This window comes from Camelina sativa, chromosome 17 (assembly GCF_000633955.1).
Source record: "Camelina sativa cultivar DH55 chromosome 17, Cs, whole genome shotgun sequence".
Lineage (NCBI taxonomy): Eukaryota > Viridiplantae > Streptophyta > Magnoliopsida > Brassicales > Brassicaceae > Camelina > Camelina sativa.
In genome coordinates this window covers 6,133,040-6,151,900 of record NC_025701.1, presented here as the reverse complement: position 1 = coordinate 6,151,900, position 18,861 = coordinate 6,133,040, and the positions used below count along the sequence as shown (strand labels likewise).

Sequence of the window (18,861 nt, the reverse complement as noted above, 5' to 3'; positions counted from 1 at the left end):
AAACTAAAAAATAATGTCACATTCCAGAAAATAAAAGAGAATAGATTGGTGGGGGACCACGTAAGTTACTTTTGTGCGGTTTGTGTACTTGATTGCTTTGTACTCACGTGATGCGTTGTTAATGGGAACTTAAAATGATCAGAAATTTTTTAATAATTGAAGTATCCATCTATGTTTATTCGCCTGCTTTTTTGTTTATTTTAAACCTAGAAAAAAACTAAAACCTTAGTATATGCTTTTGGTATATTGATATTCAAAAAACATACGATAGATTGAAACTGTCCCCAGTTTGTTATCTTCATATCCAACATATGAAGATTACTCCCACTCACAAAACTCAATTATGCTCCTTCTCTCAACTTTAATTTACTTAGTATTTTTCAATATATGTATGTATGCACTCTTTTTAAATAGAAGAAGTCTTGCGGGGGGGATCTATGCTGTATTAGAGAATTTTAATTGTTGATGACAAAGGAATTATTATAATTCATGATTATATAATCTTCTATCTAAGCCATCATGTAGTTCACATAGTTTTCATTTCTGATTTGTCAAAGACACGAAAATAGTTTTAGTTAAGCGTTGACATTAGTTAGTTGGGTACGTATTTTAAAACTTCTACTATTCATAATCGATTTGTCATGTTAGTAACACTAAAATATTTCAAGAAACAACACTTTAATGAAAATAAACTGGATTCCCAAACTTAAGATAATTATAACATCTTTATTGGTATTTTTCTTTTAAAGTGATAATTTTATGAATATTTTCAAGTTCCTATACATAATAACAGTGTCTTGTATTTTTATATACTCTGCCCGCATTCACGTGTATCCCATCCGTACGTCTGCGCAACCGAACAAATAATGATAGACTAGGAGTTAAGCACAAAGAAGATCAGATCGGCCTAATTCGTTTCCAATAATTGTTTCATTTTTACATGTCAATTGTAATAAAATTATAAATAACCCTTAATTAATGGTGGTTTTTAGTTGACAAATCAGAGGGTTTTTTTTTTAAGTTTGAGAGAGATACGTAAATCAATACGTGTAGTGGACCTTTTGATATTATCTTTTTTTTTTTTTGAAAAAAGAAAGGCCTTTGGTGTATTGATATATATTTCTTGATACGTGTATGATTTGCACGATGATGTGAACATCATGTGTAGGCCTACGTATACGCATACTTAAGTGATATAGATGAATTAAAATAACTAAAACCATCCAAATATCCGAAGAGGTACATTTTGTCTTTTCTACCTACTTTTGTTCTCATCTAACTTTTTTTTCTTCTCTTTTCTCGAAACTAGAATTCAATTTCTTGAGCCTATTAATATAATCAGTACGTTTCCTTCAAAACAAAATTTACGCGTCTAAGTGTGTATGATATAGTGGAAAGACAATCAAATGCAACATTAGATTGATATAACAAAGAAGAGATAAGCTCGTTAACAATAGTTTTTTATTACTATATAATCAATGAGTGCGGTCATTCTACAGTGAAAAGAAAAGTGAGAGGTAAACTTAGATTGATTAGTAATTCAGTTTTGTTGTTATTGTCAAACTTACACGATTCATAGAATGATTCAAATTAACTTTTCCTTCTTTAGCATTTAGAGTGATTGACACGATCGTTTTCCATACAAAGCATTACACACACACACACTCAAGAAACATCTCATCTATTGAGTATCAAATACTGGCAAAAAGAGTTAGCGATATTTTACATAGAAAACTGTAAAATTAAGAAAAAATTATAGTGAACTGTGAATAACCGACACATTGATTTAATTCTAAGCTGTGAAACTCCATAATTAAAACGTATTTCTACGTATGAATTCTGGCTACTCCTTAAAAGAGAAACAAAATATTCAATATAATGTTATATGTTATTAGTATATCTAGCAAATAATAATTTTAGGTCACTCGCCACCAAAAAATCGTACCAATATGTTTGATATGGACTACTCGAAATGTCATACCCAAAAAAAATAAAGAGGAGAAACGTGCATTTTTGATAATACAAATCATATTCTTTAAGAAAAGTAATGGTTCGATTAAAAAAGAAGAAGAAAGTAATAGAGATAGACAAATATATGTATTAACCCAAGAATCACAACTTTGCTTAAACCACGTAAGTTGGCAACACTAAAGATGCCTATTGTCCACCAATTAAAACAATCACCTTTTGTCTAAATCCACACCTTATTCCAAAACTCAAAATTTCTCAACATCACCTACTTTTTTTAATAGAGGTTCCCTATAGTAAAATATACTCATATCACATTATGATATATGTAAAAATTAAGCAAAACTATAAGATTAAGGTGATGATTTTAACTCGATTGCAAAGTACATCAAGGTTTAACAAGCTAAACTATTATCCCGCAAAATTTACTTTGATTGATGAAAAGTTTTATGGGCATATACTATGTATTGTCTTCAAACTTAACCAATGAAATTATGAGACAATAGCAAAACTCGTAGTGGAGATGTTGTCTGCGTCCTATCATATCTAAATATGAACATGGAAAAAAGTAGTTTTGATTTTATGCCCATAAAACTTTTACGTATACGTGTAAAAAATTATCAAAAGCATAGACAAATGAAATCTACATATGAAAAAATGCATTCACATAGCTCGACATGGAACCAATGGTATAACATAAAATAATAGACAAAAAAGTTAGCAAAGTTTCCTAGAAAATTTGCTTAAAATTTAAAGAGATAGACAAAAAGTTATGTGTATCAAACTAGCTGCTATACAAAATATACATACTTTATTTTTCTTTTCCGTCGGTTTAAACTGTACCATGGGTCGATGAAGTTGAATGTAGGGTGCTAAAGGACCACCTAAAGGCTAAAGTCTATGACCACTGGGACAACTACTAAATCAAAACATTTCTTACGTGTTTACATTATTATTTTCTTTTGGTGAAATACGAGTTCAAAATATAAAGCTAAAGCTATATACTACTAATTAATATGTGGATTTGCAAAAAAAAATGTGGTTGCGCATAATGGACATAGCTCACAGAACAAGCAGAATGCGTGAGAGAGTAGTTGGAATTAAATAAACTTAGTTATCAAAGATTTCTTCAGACAAAGTAAATAAAAAAATAAAACAAAAATATCGTATCCATAATTTGTTTAAAATTCCACGGAAAAATAGAGTTGTCTTTTTTGATTTTTGTCGCCATACTAAAATTTTAATATACTATGTTTTGTTATTACATGAGATATTTTTTTCTGTTCTAGAAATCCAATTTCTAAAAAAAGGTTTTTAGGAGATAATAATAATCTGTGGAAAAACAATCTAGAGAGGGGCGTAATTGACTGGGGCATGTGCATCCCATCTGCAACGTGACCGGACTTCAAACTCCGAATTCAAACCAATTTATATTTTTGGTGATGAGCTTTTTTAATTTTAGAAAGCGACACCTTTTTTTTTTTCCCCTTCTTTTTTCAAAATTTCAAATTTTATTTATTTTCCTAAAAAAAAAAAAAAAGGCAAGGGATCCGTGATACCAAAGGATTCGCTCTCACCACGCGCCTCAGTATCCGTCACATCTCACGCGTTCCTTCTCTCTCCCCCCCCTCCCTACTATATAAATCTCGTGTTCCCTTCTTCCCATTCTGCACCTCTATCTCTCACTAATTTCGATATTGCCACTGAATACCAAAAAAANTTCAAATTTTAAATTTATTTATTTTCCTACAAACCAGAAAAAAGAAAAAAAAGGCAAGGGATCCGTGATACCAAAGGATTCGCTCTCACCACGCGCCTCAGTATCCGTCACATCTCACGCGTTACTTCTCCCCCCTCCCTCCCTACTATATAAATCTCGTGTTCCCTTCTTCCCATTCTGCACCTCTATCTCTCACTAATTTCGATATTGCCACTCACTGAATACCAAAAACCCGAACCAAAACGCAATCGGTTTAAGCTATGGTGGAAGAGTTGTTGTCGTCGTTGGCTAATTCTGAGAAGCTAACTCGGACTGACTCCGTCGAGAAAAAACGACTCAGAGAAGAAGACGAAGACGACGTCGTTACCGACTCGCCGGAGGTGAAGAGGTTGAGAGATGATCTTTTCGATGTTCTCGATGACTCGGATCCTGAACCGGTGAGTCAAGATCTCGACTCGGTTATGAAAAGTTTCGAACACGAGTTATCAACCACCGCGACGACCGGAGGAGATACTCAGCCGGATCTCGGTTATCTTCTCGAGGCTTCTGATGACGAGCTCGGTTTACCACCTCCTCATCCTCCTCCTCCGTCGGTGGTTTGTTCTTCGGTTCCCGTCGCGAAAGAGGAAGAGACGACGGATTTAGTGCGAGTTTCGTCTGATTCGTCTGGGATCGATGAGATTTGGGGGTTCGAAGATCACGTTTCGGATTATGCTGATTTAGATTTTTGTCCCGGCGCTGGAGATTACGTTGCTGTTGAAGGACTTTTCGAGTTTTCCGACGATTGTTTTGATTCCGGCGATCTATTTTCGTGGCGGTCGGAGTCGTTACCGGCGGAATAAATAACAACAAACTTCTCGGCGTTTTTTTATTTATTTTAATTAGGTGGGAAATGGAAACGGTGCCGTTTTGTAAAGCGTTTTGGCTCTCCCTACCGTTTTATTTTTTTACCGTATCAGTTTATGGTAGATGGTTAATATATCTCTATATTAATTAAAAGTTATTAGGATTTAGGAAAAAGTTAAATATTTTGTTGTTAGCTGGGAAGTACTTTTGCTTAGATTAGTATAAAACGAATTCGTTTGTTTGTTCTTCTCAGATCTCTTCTTGTCTTTTTTTTTGTTGCATAGCTTTTTTTAATGTGAAAATTTAATATGAAAAAAAAACACTTTGTCAATTTCTATAATACGAAACGTCGGCAAGAGTCTGATTTCATTTGTAGACCGAGGCGTGGATGATGGCCCATAAAGCATGTTGTGATTGATAGCCCCACAGGCCCATAACAAACAACTACTGTCTGGTTTAGAGTTAAAACAGATAATCTATTTATTTGTCTAAACCATCATCACTAATGGGCTAAAGTTGAACTAATGAAGTTGGTCAACCCAATTATGCAAGATAAAAAAGGATTGGTCAAGTCAAGTTGACTATATTTCATTCGGTACTTAGGTTCTTTAACCATTACCAAATCCGATAACCGGTCGAGTTAACTGGAAAATATGAGTAACCGGGAATTCGTTAGTTTATACTTGCTGTGTGTTTTCTCCTGCTTGATGCACTTATTTTTATCTTGTGGTCGTTCCTTAATTAGACGACGCTATAAGGATGAAGATCCCAAGGTGTTAGTTCATTTCATGTCACAGGCGTTAGCTCACCCATTCATCATGGGCAAGTGAACCTCATTATATATATATTGTTGCCCTTAGATACCTGTATATTGTATATAACACAATTTAATTTTGATTAAGATTCTGAAGAAAGTGTGTGAATGATCAATCATCTTGTTTTCAGGTCCAATGATTTAGTCTTGGACCATTGTTTGGTTGGTGGTTTTCACATAATATCATTTCCATATGTATATCAGAGTTTGAGAGTACTTGTGTCAAAAGATTAGGTAGCATTAGAAGTTTGTTTTGCAATTCTATAATTACAAAAGATTTGTAATGTGTTTGGTTTACCCTGAGATGATATTGTGATGAGTGGGAGAATTATTTCTAGAAGAAAGATTGCTCCGTGCCGGCTCAAACTTTTTTTGCACCTTGTGCCAAAATTTTTTTTTCTCCTAATTTACAGGTCTTATTTATAGATTTTCAGTATTTTGGGGTTTTTTTTGTCAAAATATGAAACATTGAAGAGTCTAAAAACCTTATAATTTTTTTCCAAAATATTGTGATATGGTGCAAATGCACTTTGTGCACTGGGTCAGCGCCGGCACTGCTCCGTATTAGTAAATAAAAACAACAGCTCTTTGCAATTTTTCGTACCTAACATAAATAAAAGCATTCTCTTTATCATAATAACAACAACATGCATGCATTATTGTTACTATGCTTTTGACATGGTAAGTTGCGTGCAGATGAGTTGTACTTACTAGTCTTTTGATTCTCTGCTGTTGGAATTATAGTCACACCTAATAAAGAGGAAATGGTGTTTTTTTCTAATGGCTGATCCCACGCTTTAATAATTCCTCTAAACCTGTCATTCTTACACTAATTGCAATGTTTAAGAGCCGTAACATTGACACTTCTCTTATATCAATTTCACGACTTTGTTATGAGTGTTCCGTTTATAGTTTGACGAAGACGTTATTTTTTCTGTTGTAAAGTAGTACAAACGACACGAACGTTCCTTGTTATGAAACAATAGTTATGAAGTCTATAGTTCACATTATACGGGAAACATGAGAATCTTCCATGCATTTTCATGTTTCATACAAGTAATGGTCGGTTCAAATGTACTCTGTACCGGTGACTATCTTTTTTATTAAGTGTTGTATGTTTTGAGACTGGTTCAAGTAGCTTTTTGTATGTAAAATATATTAAAAGAAGGAGAGTAATTAACACGATTTTCTACTAACTTTATGTAGACATCAAAGAAAATTCGAAAATAATAAAGAGTAGTATTCATAAGAATTTTTTAGTAACATCTCTTTAAATTGTCCAAAATATTTATCTAGGATAGCGTATTTGGATATGCTACCCATTTTGATTGATCAGTTTTTTTCAATAAATTTGCTTTACCATTTGGTCTTACGATTAATTCAATCCTCGCGCGTGATATTCAAGAGCGGTCCATTTTGGTTTTATTATTTGGTAATTCGTACCACATTTTCTTCTTAAAAGGTCGTTTTTTCCAACTTCTGAAAACTTCGTTGCTAAGAAGTCTTCGCATGTCGTAACGCGTCTTCTTCTTCGTCTTTCCTCTTATAACTCTTCCATTCAAAGAAAGACAACATAGACTATCCTCTCTATCTCTCTCTCCCTCTGCAACTCGGCCATGGGGAAGAAGCTTGACGCTTTGCTTGGTCGGAGTTTCAAGATCAACAAGTTCAAGTCTCTTCTCAACTTAGCTCTCACAAGGCTCTCTATCCTCAAGAACCAACGTCAAGCCAGACTCTCTCAAGCCGTCTCTGATGTCACAGAGCTTCTTAAGCTCGGCCACCACGAGCACGCTTACCATAGAGTCGACCAACTTGTCAAAGAGCAAAACACCCTCGACGTTCTCTTCTTCATCCATGGCTACTTCACTCTCTGTCAAGACCGTATTCACCTTTTCGAACACAACAGAGATTGTCCTGAAGAGCTTTTAGAAGCTGTTTCTGGTTTGCTCTTTGCAGCTTCTAGAATCGGAGAATTTCCTGAGCTTCAAGAGATTCGTAATGTTTTGATTTCGCGTTTTGGCAAAGACCTCGCGGCTCGGTCTATTGAGTTGCGCAGTAATAGTGGGGTCGATCCCAAAGTAAGCAGCCTTGATTCAAGCCATACTATATATTCAATACGTTATATCATATATCTCTCTCTTGATAAACAAAATACTTACTGAGTTTCATGTTTCTTTTGGTGTTACTATAGATAATTCAGAAGTTGTCAACAAGACATCCACCGAGAGAAGTTAGAATGAAGGCTTTAAAGGAGATCGCTGCAGAGAATAACATTATTTTGAAACTAGAAGAAGCTTCTACGTCCACTGAGGTATGGAAATCTGCATTTAGTCACAAAGAAAACAGAAAGTGACAAATTATGTTCTAATCAAATCAAATGTATGATATATGCAGGGAACAACAAATAAGCAGGGAACATCAGATGTCACTAAGGCTAAGCTAGCAAGTGAAGATGGAGAAGATGAGATAGGAGAAGGCTATGGTTTATCTGACTCGGTCAAAAGAGGAAAGAAGAAGTACAAAGATGTGGCTGATGCAGCACAAGCAGCATTTGAGTCAGCGGCACATGCAGCAGAGGCTGCAAGAGCGGCTGTGGAGCTTTCTCAGTTTTCTCCTCGTGGACCAGACACTCCTCGTGGACCAGGAGGGGAAAATTCATTTAATGATTCTAAAAACAAGGAATCAGAACAAGAACAGAAAGGTAATGATGATTATTCAGAAGGTAAAGGGTATGTGAGGTCAGAATCTAAGAGTTCGATGTCGGATTCAGAAGACATTATTGATGAAGTCCCAGTGATGTCATTTAGAGAAGACCCTGTGAAGCTATTGGAGAAGGATACTGTTATCTACGATAGTGAAGAAGAAACCCAACTTGGTGTTCAGAGTAATACTATTACTAAGGTTAAAGATGAGCCAAGTCTTATGGATGGTACAAATAGAGCGGATACAGGACTCGTGGATCACATGGTTCATTCAATTGACGATCCTATTCTGCGTAAAGTGGGTATGAAGAGTCCGATTTCAGTCAGAACCAGAGGAGTTCGTGGATACTAAGGGATAAGAAGTATATATATTTTATTTTTTCAGGTGCAATCATATGGTTTAGTGGCTGAGTTTTGTACAATCTTTCTATGTTCTCTGTTTTTTTTGGGTAATGATGTAAGATTACGGTATTCTTTATGGATATAAGCTTTAATTATGTTGAGCAGTATGCATATGCATGTGTTTTGTTTTAAGAACTGAAGCAATTTCGAAGAACTTACCTGCGAAATTACTGTCCTCTGCCCCTCTTTTTACCATGTTGAATTAGGTCAGCATATGCCTGGAAACTTAGACCCACATCTTCATCATATTCAATTCCAAGCTCCTCCTGCCAAGTAACAATAGTAAAACATTACACCCAAGCTGAAGTAATTTGTAAGAAGGAACATGTGAAAGATGTACGATTCTTCACCTTAAATTCCTTAATATCTCTGGGGAAATTCTCTGTTACAGTATCCCAAATGTCTCTGAACATCCTCTTACGCTTACGCCACTGATTAATCTTATCCGCGTACATATCTTCAACAGCCTTTTTGTCTTCTGGCCTCACCAATGTAATCCCTTCACGTAGTTTGATTAGTTTGTCTTCCATTTCCTTAACCTGGTACACAGTTGGAATCACTTTATACTTTCTAGGCTACTTCCTGTTATAATTACTCAAGGAAAGATAATACATACCTCTTTCCTTAGTTTGGTATCTTTCTCTTGTATCTCTTCTAGTGTCAAGTTAGACTGCAAGCTCTTGATTTCTGCGATAATATCACACAAAAGATAAACATTATCCGAAACAGCAGCTGAAGTTATGAAGTTTCACACCATCTAAAGACTATGAAGTTATGAAGTTTCACACACCTGACTCAACTTCAGTGATAGTTTTCTTCTTCTCTTGGAGCTGTTCTTGAAGTTTGACATTTTCTTCTTTCATCTGAGCAAGCTCTTCATTGTTTGGGATCTCAAACTGGTCTTGTCTAGCAATGTAAATCTTCTGTTTACCATACTCTTTGAATGTGATTTTCCCGGAATCAGCAAGGCTATCAAGTGCCTTCTGTACTGCTGTCTTCTTAAGGTTAAACTTTTGCAAAGCATCAGCTGCGTTTTGTGTGTTCAGAGGTCGGTTTTGCTACATCACAAATGTAACACAACAAACAAAACAACACATTCAAATCGAATTCAAAATCTTCTAAAACATCACTGAGTACTTTAACCTAACCACAATTTCAATTTCGAAATTTCAAACATCAGTGGTTCGTTTTAAAAAATTGGGGTTCCGACAAGAATAAATTAGAAGTCGAAGAGGAAGGTGCTCACCTCGTTTACAAAGTTGAGGACGATAGCTGCAGAGAAAACAAGTAAATATAAGTGAGAAATCAAAAAAAAAAAAAAACCCAGATAGGGTAACGATGATGAACAAAATAATCGAATCAAGATCAAAGAGAATGAGAGATAGATTATACTTTCTGTATTATCCGATTTAGGAGCCATTTTTGCCTCAAGTAATGCGCGGGAAAATAAAAAACCTTAGAGAGCGAGAAAGCTAATTCTTTTTCTTCTTTCCTTTTCCGATATTTTTATGAGGAAGAAGACAACATCACATCATCACCGAGAAGCTTCCTTTACACACGAGAGAGATATAGATATTAAAACGGCGGCGTATTAGGTATATGGGCCTTTTATATTTTATACGTAAGCCCATTAAGTTAATATCCTTGACAGGCCCAATTCTATGTAAACAGAACAGCTGCTGAGAAAAGAAGAGCTCCGGTTCTTTCATTCTCCTTCTTCTTCTCTGACTGATAGATCGCTCGGAACTTGGAAAACAGCGTAATCGGTAAAAATCTCGATCATTTCTTTACTTAGAAACAATTTCGAATGTGTATTAGAATCTCATAATCTAGTTTTATGTTTAGATCGTCAATGAGTTGTTGTCGTCTCTCTCTCTAGGTCTTCTTTTCGTGTTTGGTTCTGATGCTCATTTCTTTCTGAGGTTAAATGGCTAACCTTTGAATTGATCTCAGAGACAGAATTGAGCTTAAAGTTTGTAACTTTATCTTCTTTTGTATTGATGGTAGTATAGTCTCTCTAGGTCTTCTTTTTTTGTGTTTGATTCTGATGCTCATTTTTTCTGAGGTTATATGGCTGACCTTTGAATTGATCTCAGAGGTAGAGTTGGTTTAAAGTTTGTAACTTTATCGTATTTTGTATTGATGGTTAAGCATTGTGTTTTATTCTGACTTTTGTGTACTTCGTGTTTGATATAGGATTAGTTGAGGAAGGTAAGGAGTGATTTGAGTATTGGTCAGGATGTCTACGGCTGATGAGCCTCTGTACCCGATTGCTGTGCTAATAGAAGAGCTGAAAAACGATGATATTCAGCTTAGATTAAACTCTATTAGACGGCTTTCTATCATTGCTCGTGCTCTTGGTGAGGAGAGGACAAGAAAAGAGTTGATCCCATTTCTTAGTGAAAACAATGACGATGACGATGAGGTGCTTTTGGCTATGGCGGAAGAGTTGGGTGTTTTTATTCCTTACGTAGGAGGCGTTGAGCATGCACATGTTTTACTTCCACCGCTGGAGACACTCTCTAACGTTGAGGAAACTTGCGTCAGGGAAAAAGCTGTAGAGTCACTTTGCAGAATTGGTTCTCAGATGAGGGAGAATGACTTGGTTGAGCATTTCTTTCCTCTTGCTAAGGTTAGATAACTCTTATCAAATCTCTTTGGTCAGTTTAATTTTTCTCTTTCCATGCTCTGTCTAACTTAATCAGCCTTGTGAAATTGAGGTACTCGAAAAGCTAAAGAACATAGATTTTTGGGGTCCATTGTGGCCCAAAGTATGGAAATAAACTTTTGCCTCTTGTTTCAGTATTCTCCTTTTTAATTGTTTAGAGGATAGGTTGAAGTCGTTTTCATCTAAGGGAACATCCAATCATATAACTCTGTCTTCATTAGCGTTCTTTTGGGTTGTGGTTGTGTTTGTGACCATACACCTGTATAGGAACCCAAATGATTGCTATGCTCATACTGCGCAACCAACTTAAGCTTACTGAACACCGTCATTGTTTAACAGCGACTTTCAGGTGGTGAGTGGTTCACAGCCAGGGTATCAGCATGTGGGATTTTTCATATTGCATACCCAAGTGCTCCAGATCAGCTAAAGGCGGAGCTAAGATCAATATACAGTCAGCTGTGTCAAGATGACATGCCAATGGTGCGCAGAGCTGCAGCAACGAATTTGGGGAAGTTTGCAGCTACAATTGAATCAGCTCATTTGAAGACTGACATTATGTCCATGTTTGAGGATCTTACGCAAGATGGTAAGTTTTCCGATTTTATATGGTTTCCTTTTGCCAGCATATACCTACTAAAAACTTTTCATCAAGTTTGTTTGTGGGGGTGACTAATGTAAATAAAGGCAAGTAATAGGTTACTGCATTTGAACACTGAGAATTAGTTGACGTTAAGCAGCACTAGCTTTGTCCACATATCAGTTTCAGTGTCTTACTTGTATGATGATCATATAGCTTTTGACTATCTTACTGACATTGATATCAGATCAAGATTCAGTTAGATTATTGGCTGTTGAGGGTTGTGCTGCTCTTGGGAAATTGTTGGAGCCCCAGGACTGTGTCACACACATTCTTCCTGTAATTGTCAATTTCTCGCAGGTGAGTAAATGTGTTATTATGATAATATTTTCTGCGGGTGAGCTTTATTGGAAAGCTGTAAGGCAGATATGTATGTGCTGCTTTGTCTTGATATTTTGTCTCTGAGCAGGATAAGTCATGGCGTGTGCGTTATATGGTTGCAAATCAGCTCTATGAACTTTGTGAAGCTGTAGGACCAGAGCCAACTAGGTAAGCAATGATGGTTGAACTTAGCTATGGTTTAATGTTTTATTGATGTCTTTGTTTACCTCTATTTCTTACAATTCTATATCAAACTTTATATTACTGGCTTCAGAGGTATGGTGCTTGGAAAATTTATATTTGTAGAGTTGAGTCATCTTGATAGTTTTCCCTAATTCTTGTTTATATTTCCTTATTATGTGCCTTGTGTGTGAAGGACGGATTTGGTGCCTGCATATGTTCGTCTACTTCGTGATAATGAGGCTGAAGTTCGGATAGCAGCTGCCGGAAAAGTTACCAAATTTTGTCGCATATTAAACCCTGAACTCGCTATCCAGCACATCCTTCCCTGTGTAAAGGTACACGCTTAGGAATATTTCATTGATCTCACATGGCCCAAAGGATCGATATACCTTTTGTGTTTGCTTATTACTGTTAGCTATTAGCTTATCGTTAAATTGACCCGTAGGAATTATCATCAGACTCTTCTCAGCACGTCAGATCTGCATTGGCCTCAGTTATAATGGGGATGGCTCCAGTCTTGGGTAAGGTAATTAAAAATCGATACATTGTGCTTCTTCTTCCTTGTCTCCTTGAATTTGTCATCTGTAAAAAAATGCATATAGTCTGGAGTCAGAATGCTAATAAATATTATATGCAGCTTTAGCATCTTTAAGGTAACGATTATTTCTTTTGTTTGAAACCATGCATTTCTAACTTAGCTTTGATATTCACTGCAGGATGCGACAATTGAGCATCTTCTTCCAATCTTTCTTTCTCTATTGAAGGACGAATTTCCTGACGTACGCTTAAACATTATCAGCAAACTTGACCAAGTGAACCAGGTTTGTTATGATCAAGCCAGAGACTACTTGACAGCAACTTCTTTGTCAATCCATTTTTCAGATGATGATGCGATCTTTTTTAAAAAAAAATTGGCAGGTTATTGGGATTGATCTACTATCACAATCTTTATTGCCAGCCATAGTAGAACTTGCTGAAGACAGGCACTGGAGGGTACGTCTGGCTATAATTGAGTATATTCCATTGTTGGCCAGCCAATTAGGTGTAGGCTTCTTTGACGATAAGCTTGGTGCTCTTTGCATGCAATGGTTACAAGACAAGGTCCATTATTCTCTACCTCCACTGAATCATCAGATAGTTAAATCTGTAATTTCTACTATTTGAAATTTTGGAAACTTTGTATTGTCAGGTTCACTCAATCCGCGAAGCTGCTGCAAACAATCTTAAGCGTCTTGCTGAAGAGTTTGGTCCTGAATGGGCAATGCAGCATATAGTTCCCCAGGTTTGTCTAGAAATCTGAAGCGTGTGTTATATTTTTTCTTCACTTTATTTCAAATCGATCATTCTTGCTATTGCTTACATACTTTTGCAGGTTCTAGAGATGATTAACAACCCACATTATCTATACCGGATGACGATTCTTCGTGCAGTATCGCTTCTTGCGCCAGTAATGGGATCCGAGATCACATGTTCAAAACTCTTGCCTGCGGTAATAACTGCATCTAAAGACAGGCAAGTCTTTCATTCTGTCTATTGAAACATGAAGTCTCATCGATTCAATTCATTGCTCCTAGATAGCTAGCTAAGTAAAAAAATATACTCTGTCTTCTTATCAGAGTTCCAAACATCAAATTTAACGTCGCCAAGATGATGCAATCCCTCATTCCAATTGTTGACCAATCGGTTAGTATTTCACACGGCATTGTCTTTTTGTTTTTGTTCTCACGAGTAGAGAACAGCTTATTATTCAACATCGTNGAGAATCAAAACGTCCATATATTCAAATTTTTTTTTTTTTTTTGGTTGTGAAAGGTTGTGGAGAACATGATACGGCCATGCTTGGTGGAGCTAAGTGAAGACCCAGACGTTGATGTACGATTCTTCGCAAATCAAGCTCTCCAGTCTATTGACAATGTGATGATGTCTAGCTAAAAAAATGATGAAAAAACAGCAACACAATGTGTTCATGAGGTTTTGTAAACGATACTTCCTTTCTTGTGTGTTGTCTTTACCTTTTAGACGTAAAGTGACCGACCGACCGTACGAACTTTGTCAACTGTGTCCCTCTGCTACTAATGTAATGTTGGCTTCATGCCTTTTTTTTTTGTCGTCTCTCGTGTTCTTAATATTGGTTAGTTTAAAATATGGGGAATTGGCAGAAATAACATAAAAAAAAACTATAATTAATTGGGTGACTACTCTAACCATAAGGAGTTAATATACTCTGTATTTTGTATAATATTTCTCCTCTTACTCTCGTTGCATGCCCAATAGTTGTCTATCGTTCAGAAGGCAAAGAGTTGATGGTTAGAGTAGACCTTTGATATCCCGCTCACTCCGAAAACTCGATTCATTTGGACTAAAAAAATATCTGATAGGCGATTCTCCCTTTTTTCTTCCTCTCTTTGTCCATGTTTTAATCTTCCGACTGCTGCGTAATAGATCCTCCTATATCTGCAAATTAAGAGGGTTGAAGACGCCAGCTTTACCCAAGGAATTTGCAGGAGAAATCGACAATCTCGAGGCAATAATCGGAATATCGCGTACCCAGTCAAATTCCCTCCCGGTGAACAATTCCGAGTAAGTCTGTGTCTATGTTAGTTGGGTGAATCACAAATCTCGCTAGTTATGATTAGACGTGTAGATGAACTAGGAGCAGCCGCCGTCACTAGATCCGGCGTTTAGGGGTTAACGAAAACGGAAATATTAGATGTGTTGAAAGTGGATACAGTTTGGTTTTAAACTAAACAAACTCCTTGTTTGGTAGTCACTTACATAATTTAGTTGCAGTTACCATGAGGTGTCGATAGATACATTCAGTGCCACCTTGGTCCCAATACACGTATTGTCCATACTATTTGTTGACTCAAATTAGAAGATAACTAATTTCAGAATGTTGGTGAGTTGCAGAGGTATCTGGAGATGGATGAAAGTCGATTACCACACCGCCTGTTCTTGACCGGGGGTGAGCCGTCTGGCAGAAACAGGGTCAACAATTATTTCAATTTACGATGGATAGAAAACATCAAAAAGGCACTTGATGAGGACCATTTGGAGAAGTTGGCAAATTCACAGTTTGGGCATTTGATGTTAATGGGGAACCACACTTTCTCGGTGATGTTTGTACATTACATCCTGTCACGCCAACTGGTCACGGATAGAAAGTACGAGTTGTGGTGGGTGTTTGCGAGAAAACCAATTAGGTATGCTCTGCAAGATTTTGCCGTCGTGACTGGCCTAAACTGTGGAAAAGTTGGATTCAAGTTGGACAAGCGGAAGGGTAAAGCTGTAAAGAGAGGTTGCGGTACAGCCTCTGCAATGTGGAAATCGTTGTTTGGTAGTGAACCGAAACCAACAGTTACCTGGATATTACAGAAACTATTACTGGGGAAAAAATACAGAGATGCTGACACCAGGTTCCGACTTGCGTTATTGGTTCTAGTGGATGGCATTTTATGCCCCACATGTGGAAATACAAACATTAGTCCAGAACATGTAGAGCTGGTTGCGGATACAGAAGCGTTTTTAAAATATCCTTGGGGACGTGATTCCTTTCTTAAGACGGTTAAGAGTGCAAAAGCCAGAACTGTAAAGCAACTTGCACAGGATACATGTGCAATACAAGGGTTTTCGCATGCGTTGGTTCTGGTTACAGTTGCTTGTTGTCCAGCCATCATTCAAGGGCCTGCTTTCGGAGACGATGTGCACGGCCCAAACACTGCAGTAGAAGGTATAGTCCAGCGTATTGTGAAGCGAAGTTTGACTATTAATGTTCAAACTGCGCGTGTGGTGGACCAAACAGGCCAGGTAAGATGAAGAGTGACCCTGTTTTCATACTGCTTAATCTTACTATTTACTAAGCTAACTTCTCAGCCGTTATTTCTAGGCGCGTGTGTGTTCTTTGTTGGCTGGCCATTTAGATTCGGTAGACAAGGAACTCGTTTTCACAGACGAGGAGGAAGACGAAAACGTAACACATCTTGTCGAGATGGTCTTAGACGAGTACCCTTTTGAACACAACAGCTGGAGTGGTGGAGTGGATGTTGCTTCCATCCATGATGACGGACCACACGCTCCTTTGGTAGACGATGATGAAGAGTGTGATAACGGTTGCACCCAGGGAACACCAACCCAAGCCGAAGGAAGCAGGGCTAGTGTCGGACTAGGATCTACCAGTTCTCAGAATGTTGACGTGCCTACTTTGATCAAACATGCAGTAGAAGCGTGTGAGGAATGCTTTAATCTAATACAGAGGAAACGTGACCTGGAACTGATGAATTATTTTGTCAGGGAACTTCAAAGTTTCGAAAAAAGGTGGGTTCAATGTTGAAAGCATATAAGGAGGATAACCCTCCCGTTGGTAATGTGGAGCGGGCTAAGTGCGGTGAGGCGAAGGTAAGGACGGATGCACGAATGTATATGGAAGATCGAATGTATCATACTTACCAATCAATATGCATGTCATTAACTTTGTGATTGTACAGGAATCAACCGAACCAATTGGTGGTAGAAGCAGCCAGGCGGAAGACACGCATCCGTCCGGCAAGGTTTGTTTCTTGTTTGCTGTTCCTTACTGCTCTGTAATTTACATGTTGAGGCCCGAATAACTAGGATACGTTTCACTACCTTTAGGAACCTAACAAGAGTGAAGCCCAGTCCAGGGAGTCCAATGGAGATGTCAACATCATGGCTGATGTTGACCCCCCCACTTTCTCTATAGGACTTACACAACTTGTGGCGGAAGAAACTTTGAATAATGCTACGGTATAACTTGTATCCTATTAATTTACATATACTATGCGAATCTATACAGCTTAACAGTTTCAAATACACTATTTACTTTGTTTTAGGAACCGTCCCCCAGTCTGCAAGGTAATGAGGTTGATGTAGAAATTGCTTCAGACATCGTTGATTTGACCCAGGATGAGGGTAGAGTCTCGCAGAGAAGATCCAGTAGGCGGACCAAACGGGTGACTCAAAAGAGAGCAACACCTACTCGTATGAGCATCCGCTTAATACGCAAGGAACAAGTTGCACCTGATTCTTCCACATTGAGTGACTATATTGGTAACAAAGCTTGTAGTCAACAAAATGCCAAAGATGGTAACCGTAGGAAAAGGTCCAGGTTTTCGATGCAGTCAGAGAAAGTTGAGTCGACAGTTACCGCGAGTACCGTGGTCCCCTTGAGGTTTGTGGGGGGGGGGTTTGATGCTTTCTCCACTCCAGATGACAAACTGGTCGAGGTTTTCCTCCGTGAAATGGAAAGGGCCAGGTAAGTGATGACTCATCCTTACTATTTCTGCATAAATTTGAGCAACTGATTTAACATGGTGATTTGCTGCTGAATACCTATTGGCAGATCATATCAGCTGTCGTGTGGCATGGTTGTGGATAATACTGAGTTTCTAAGCATATATACAGCGACGACATTCCTAGATGAGTTGGGGAGCTATTTATACTTTGCAACAACCCTCTTGTATTAGTGATTCTGTCTTCTCACCAACTTGGCTAACCATGTACATTGTATTCAAAACAANTTCTCACCAACTTGGCTAACCATGTACATTGTATTCAAAACAGGGGGCAAATATGCTGGTTAAGTTTATCCAAGCTCATCGTGATGCCAGTCCTAACCAGCGGTTTGATTTCATACCAGCCTCGTTTCTGTCCATGCTATACCGTCAATATAACCGTTTTGGAAGAGCGCCGGATAAAGCCACTTTCCCATTCTCTGATTTAACGGCGTTGCCATTTCGAATGCGACCTAACTAGTTTAGTGAAGTTGATATTCTATACAGCCCCATGCAGATCGAGCGACAACACTGGATTGCTCTTGTTATTGATTTGACGACATGGCAGGTTATGGTTCTAGACTGCAACAAATCTTGTTTGACGGATCAGCAAATTAATAAATATGTAGAACACGTTGCCGTTATGCTTCCATATCTAATAAGAAAATATGTTGATAATGGAGGGTCATCTACTCGAGGGCTTGATCCTCTATCCATCCTGCGGCCTAGTATACCATTCCGCTGTTCAAATCGGGGTAAGCAATTTCTGTGCAAGTTGTGTTTAACATTACATGGTCATCTACATGTTTGACGACCTGACCAATCCTTTGTCTCGTAGCCTATGTCAAAGTTGCGTCGCTAATTCTGCTCGAGCTTCACGCGGTATCGTCCTTAGCAACTTATTATAGGAAACTTGATGAGGAGAAAGTACAAATAGCGGCGAAGCAGTATGCTCTTGGTGCGTTTGCTACATTCTCGGCTGCTACCAATCCAATATAGGCGTTGAAGCGGTTAGGCTATCGTTGTGATGTTATCAGATTTCTGCACCAAAATGCAGAGGACTTGTATTTTCTTTCTTTCTCTCTTGAAATTCTTAAGCTATATCTACTGAGATTGGATGGAGGCTAAATTATTATTTCTACATTTGAGATTATACTATTCTATTTCCCTAGTCTATTTACTATTCTTTTAGAGCTACCATTTAATCAAACTGAACTCTTCTTCCAATTTTCATTAAACAAAGCAAAGGTTGGGGTTCTGAATGTTGGGTCTTGTAGGGTATAGTGCCGTTTTTTGGTAAACCGTAGTC

General features: G+C 37.7%; 4 protein-coding genes across 4 annotated transcripts; 3 read left to right on the top strand and 1 right to left on the bottom strand.

Annotated features, from left to right (window-relative positions):
- LOC104755620 lies at positions 3,857–4,786 on the top strand. The gene has a single exon (XM_010478031.2). It carries the CDS (start codon positions 3,949–3,951, stop codon positions 4,528–4,530), a length of 582 nt encoding a protein of 193 aa, XP_010476333.1. The 5' UTR covers positions 3,857–3,948; the 3' UTR covers positions 4,531–4,786.
- LOC104755618 lies at positions 6,763–8,563 on the top strand. Its single transcript, XM_010478029.2, has 3 exons — positions 6,763–7,426; positions 7,540–7,659; positions 7,743–8,563. Exons 1-3 carry the CDS (start codon positions 6,965–6,967, stop codon positions 8,400–8,402), a joined length of 1,242 nt encoding a protein of 413 aa, XP_010476331.1. The 5' UTR covers positions 6,763–6,964; the 3' UTR covers positions 8,403–8,563.
- Positions 7,457–9,971, bottom strand: LOC104755619 (homologous-pairing protein 2 homolog). Its single transcript, XM_010478030.2, has 7 exons — positions 9,845–9,971; positions 9,699–9,724; positions 9,243–9,510; positions 9,069–9,139; positions 8,803–8,991; positions 8,612–8,718; positions 7,457–7,669 (listed from the first exon to the last, which is right to left on the bottom strand). The coding sequence occupies exons 1-6, from the start codon at positions 9,870–9,872 to the stop codon at positions 8,620–8,622; spliced, it is 681 nt and encodes a 226-aa protein (XP_010476332.1). The 5' UTR covers positions 9,873–9,971; the 3' UTR covers positions 7,457–7,669; positions 8,612–8,619.
- On the top strand, positions 10,136–14,367 carry LOC104755616 (serine/threonine-protein phosphatase 2A 65 kDa regulatory subunit A gamma isoform-like). Its single transcript, XM_010478028.2, has 13 exons — positions 10,136–10,218; positions 10,649–11,084; positions 11,460–11,706; positions 11,945–12,057; positions 12,167–12,246; positions 12,455–12,596; positions 12,707–12,787; positions 12,978–13,082; positions 13,180–13,362; positions 13,451–13,543; positions 13,634–13,773; positions 13,878–13,944; positions 14,074–14,367. The coding sequence occupies exons 2-13, from the start codon at positions 10,692–10,694 to the stop codon at positions 14,191–14,193; spliced, it is 1,764 nt and encodes a 587-aa protein (XP_010476330.1). The 5' UTR covers positions 10,136–10,218; positions 10,649–10,691; the 3' UTR covers positions 14,194–14,367.

Excerpts from the sequence above, each read along its gene's own strand:
- LOC104755620 (XM_010478031.2), top strand. The coding sequence starts at position 3,949 with ATGGTGGAAGAGTTGTTGTCGTCGTTGGCTAATTCTGAGAAGCTAACT.
- LOC104755618 (XM_010478029.2), top strand. The coding sequence starts at position 6,965 with ATGGGGAAGAAGCTTGACGCTTTGCTTGGTCGGAGTTTCAAGATCAAC. Across the intron at positions 7,427-7,539 it reads ATAGTGGGGTCGATCCCAAA|ATAATTCAGAAGTTGTCAAC; the intron begins GTAAGCAGCCTT and ends GTGTTACTATAG. Across the intron at positions 7,660-7,742 it reads AAGCTTCTACGTCCACTGAG|GGAACAACAAATAAGCAGGG; the intron begins GTATGGAAATCT and ends TGATATATGCAG.
- LOC104755619 (XM_010478030.2), bottom strand. The coding sequence starts at position 9,872 with ATGGCTCCTAAATCGGATAATACAGAAA. Across the intron at positions 9,725-9,844 it reads TAAATCGGATAATACAGAAA|CTATCGTCCTCAACTTTGTA; the intron begins GTATAATCTATC and ends TTTTCTCTGCAG. Across the intron at positions 8,992-9,068 it reads ATACCAAACTAAGGAAAGAG|GTTAAGGAAATGGAAGACAA; the intron begins GTATGTATTATC and ends ACTGTGTACCAG.
- LOC104755616 (XM_010478028.2), top strand. The coding sequence starts at position 10,692 with ATGTCTACGGCTGATGAGCCTCTGTACCCGATTGCTGTGCTAATAGAA. Across the intron at positions 11,707-11,944 it reads TGAGGATCTTACGCAAGATG|ATCAAGATTCAGTTAGATTA; the intron begins GTAAGTTTTCCG and ends CATTGATATCAG. Across the intron at positions 13,945-14,073 it reads TTCCAATTGTTGACCAATCG|GTTGTGGAGAACATGATACG; the intron begins GTTAGTATTTCA and ends TGGTTGTGAAAG.